Genomic DNA, 2,617 nt, shown 5'->3' with positions numbered 1-2,617 from the left:
CCAGAGTCAGTGTTATTATTTTGGGCATCTTGATGAAAAAGTAAGCCTGCAGAGCAAGCCAGAAATTCTGTCTCGAGGGTGAATCCAGATACTTAGCGTCTAAGTTTCATTCATATGTGAACACTCACCTTCTCCCTGGCTTTGCCATCCAGAGGCTTTAAACACCCGCCTCCTCCCAACACACCTTTCCCTCTAGAGAGAGAGGCCTGGGTTTTAGTCGCAGCTGCTCACAGTGAGCTGTGTGAGTGCGCAGCGCCCGTGCCCTCTCTGGGCTCTGCCTGTCCACGCGAGCTTGCAGGAGCTCAGCTACGAGGCTTCTTGTAAAACAGACCTTTTTTTTTAGGCGACGCGCCTTGTCCCGCAGCCCTTTATGCCTAGCGGGCCCGGCCCTCGCTAATGTTTAACTCGGGGCCGAAACTTGGGAGCGCCGAGTGACTCCGGCCGGCGGGGAGCGGGGAGCTGGACGCGCGTCCCGGGCAAGTCTGACTTCTGCTGCCTCCCCGCTCTGGACGGACGCTCAGTTCCCAGGAGCCGCCGACGATGAAGGTGAGTGAGTAGCGCGCCTCCCGCTCCCCCAGTTCCAGGGTCGAGGTGTAGGTGCCTCTCCACCAAACTCTCCCCAAATGATCCCCCAAATCCCCCGGAACGGAACCAGGGGGCTCCTTAGGCAGCAGCGCCAGGGCCGCCCTCTGACAGGTGAAGGGACTTTCTAGATCTCTGCTGTCACTCTGGGACCTGCGGGGTTCGGCTAGGACCCGGGCGCTGAGCCTCGGACGACCCGGAGAGCCACCCCTAAAACGCACGCCAGAACTCGCACTGCGCTTCTGACCTGCAGGCTTAGCAGAAGCAAAGGGTAATGTGCTCAGAGGTCACAAGTTCAAGGGCGACCGCTCTTACAGCCTCCCCCTGGCTCACTCCCAACCCTCCCAGTCCACCGGGCCCCCTCCCAATGCCCGCCCCCCGCTCCCGACCCCCTCACCCCGACGGGGGCTGAAGGGCTTGATCTAACGGGACTGATCTAACCGCTTGCAGACGCAATGGAAGGTGCTGCTGGGACTGCTGGGGGCTGCGGCGCTCGTCACCATCATCACCGTGCCCGCGGTTCTGCTGAGCAAAGGTAGTAAGTTTGTCCTCTTTGAACGAGATTCGAGATTCGACAGTTGGAGACCAGGATCTGCTTCTGTTTCACTAGAGGAAGCGGGACGGGGGATGTTGTCCGGGGCTGGGACCCGTGTGACAGGTTCTAGCTGAGGCGTCCCAGGCGTTGCTGCTGCTTCTGGGGTAGCAGTTAGATGGACTTCCGCAGGGTCTCCCGTGTTGATGCTTGCAAGAGCCTGTGTTTAAGCAACACATACCTCCTGAAATTAGGGGAGCGGGGGCGGGTTAGGATTTTTTTGTATTAAATTTAAATTAATTTTTTAAATGTTCGTGGTTGTGGTCTTCAAAGGAAAGGAGGCAGTGTTTAAAGATATCAAATGCCACCGGGGTGTGGGCCCCAAAATGCAGTTTGGAGAAGACAGAGCACAGGGCCCCAGGTAGTTTCCCTTCAGGAATGATGGAAACCCTCAGAGGTGGGATATGAGGGTCCATAACTGTTTGGCCACTTATCGAAGTTATAGACGTAAGTATTTCAGAGTTAAATCATGAAGCTGCTGGACTACATGGTGATATTCAGAGCAGGGTAGAAGCAGTGATGCTTGGTGAGTTCTTTCATTTAAAGCCACCTTCATTTCCTTCAGCTTGGCCAACTGCTCCAGTTCAGCCCTAGCTCTTAATATAAAACATTCATATAACAGAACCCGCACTGTCGATGTGAGCACACGAGAAGAACTAGTTTGGGTCTCCTCGGCCCAACTTTCCTTTTAAATATTTATTGTCATTTCAGTGTTACACATGCTGAGCGGCTAGCTGAAGCATCCACTCTGGATGGCGTAGTCAGCCAGGAAGTGTGTAGATAGTGCTTATATACTGAGGGTGTGTTACCCAAATTTCTGTTCAGAATTGGTTTATAGAGCTATCAAAAACCTTGTTTGCCCAGCAGTTTCAGTTCCAAGGCAAAGGTGCCAGAGGTTAAATAACTGAATGTGTTGACCTATTGATAGTGACTTTACTGACTCAAAGCAATGGTTACTACCATTTTAGACTGTTACATGCCAGGCATCAGTCGCACATTTGACTCTGTTGTGAACTGTTAAACTTTAACTCTTTTTAGAAAATGATACTTTGTATATTGAAACAACCACACACACAAAGCCAAAGAATGGGTCATTCATGCAAGCAAATATTCACCTCTTACATTATGTGTCAGGCACTGTTGCTGCAAAGACAAAGGTTAAATTTTATAAATATCAAGATCTCTGACCCTAGAAGTTCGTAGTAATTTAGTGGGAAACAGATATGCAAACAAATCAAAGTAACCAAAACATCACTGAGCCACCACATGGCTGAGGAAGGATAGGTAAAACTATAATTATCAGAACTTGCCTTAGGGGATGGAACACTCTACTTTGATAAGCCACTTGGGATGGCAGTGAAATGGCCCAGGGCAGTGGTTGGCAAACTCATTAGTCAACAGAGCCAAATATCAACAGTACAACAATTGATATTTCTTTTGAGA

The 2,617-nt window shown here is 50.7% G+C and overlaps 1 protein-coding gene across 1 annotated transcript in view; it reads left to right on the top strand.

The window, feature by feature from the left end:
- The first annotated feature begins 377 nt into the window (after positions 1–377).
- Positions 378–2,617, top strand: part of DPP4 (dipeptidyl peptidase 4) — a 90,072-nt gene continuing 87,832 nt past the window's right edge. Inside the window, exons 1-2 of the mRNA XM_006766490.2 lie at positions 378–546; positions 1,033–1,117. Of these exons, the coding sequence (XP_006766553.1) occupies positions 541–546; positions 1,033–1,117 (91 nt within the window). The 5' untranslated portion in view covers positions 378–540. The remainder of the gene's footprint in view (positions 547–1,032; positions 1,118–2,617) is intronic.

This window comes from Myotis davidii, unplaced genomic scaffold (assembly GCF_000327345.1).
Source record: "Myotis davidii unplaced genomic scaffold, ASM32734v1 scaffold59, whole genome shotgun sequence".
Taxonomy (NCBI): domain Eukaryota; kingdom Metazoa; phylum Chordata; class Mammalia; order Chiroptera; family Vespertilionidae; genus Myotis; species Myotis davidii.
The sequence above is the reverse complement of the archived record's forward strand: the minus strand, read 5'-3'. Positions and strand labels throughout refer to the sequence as shown.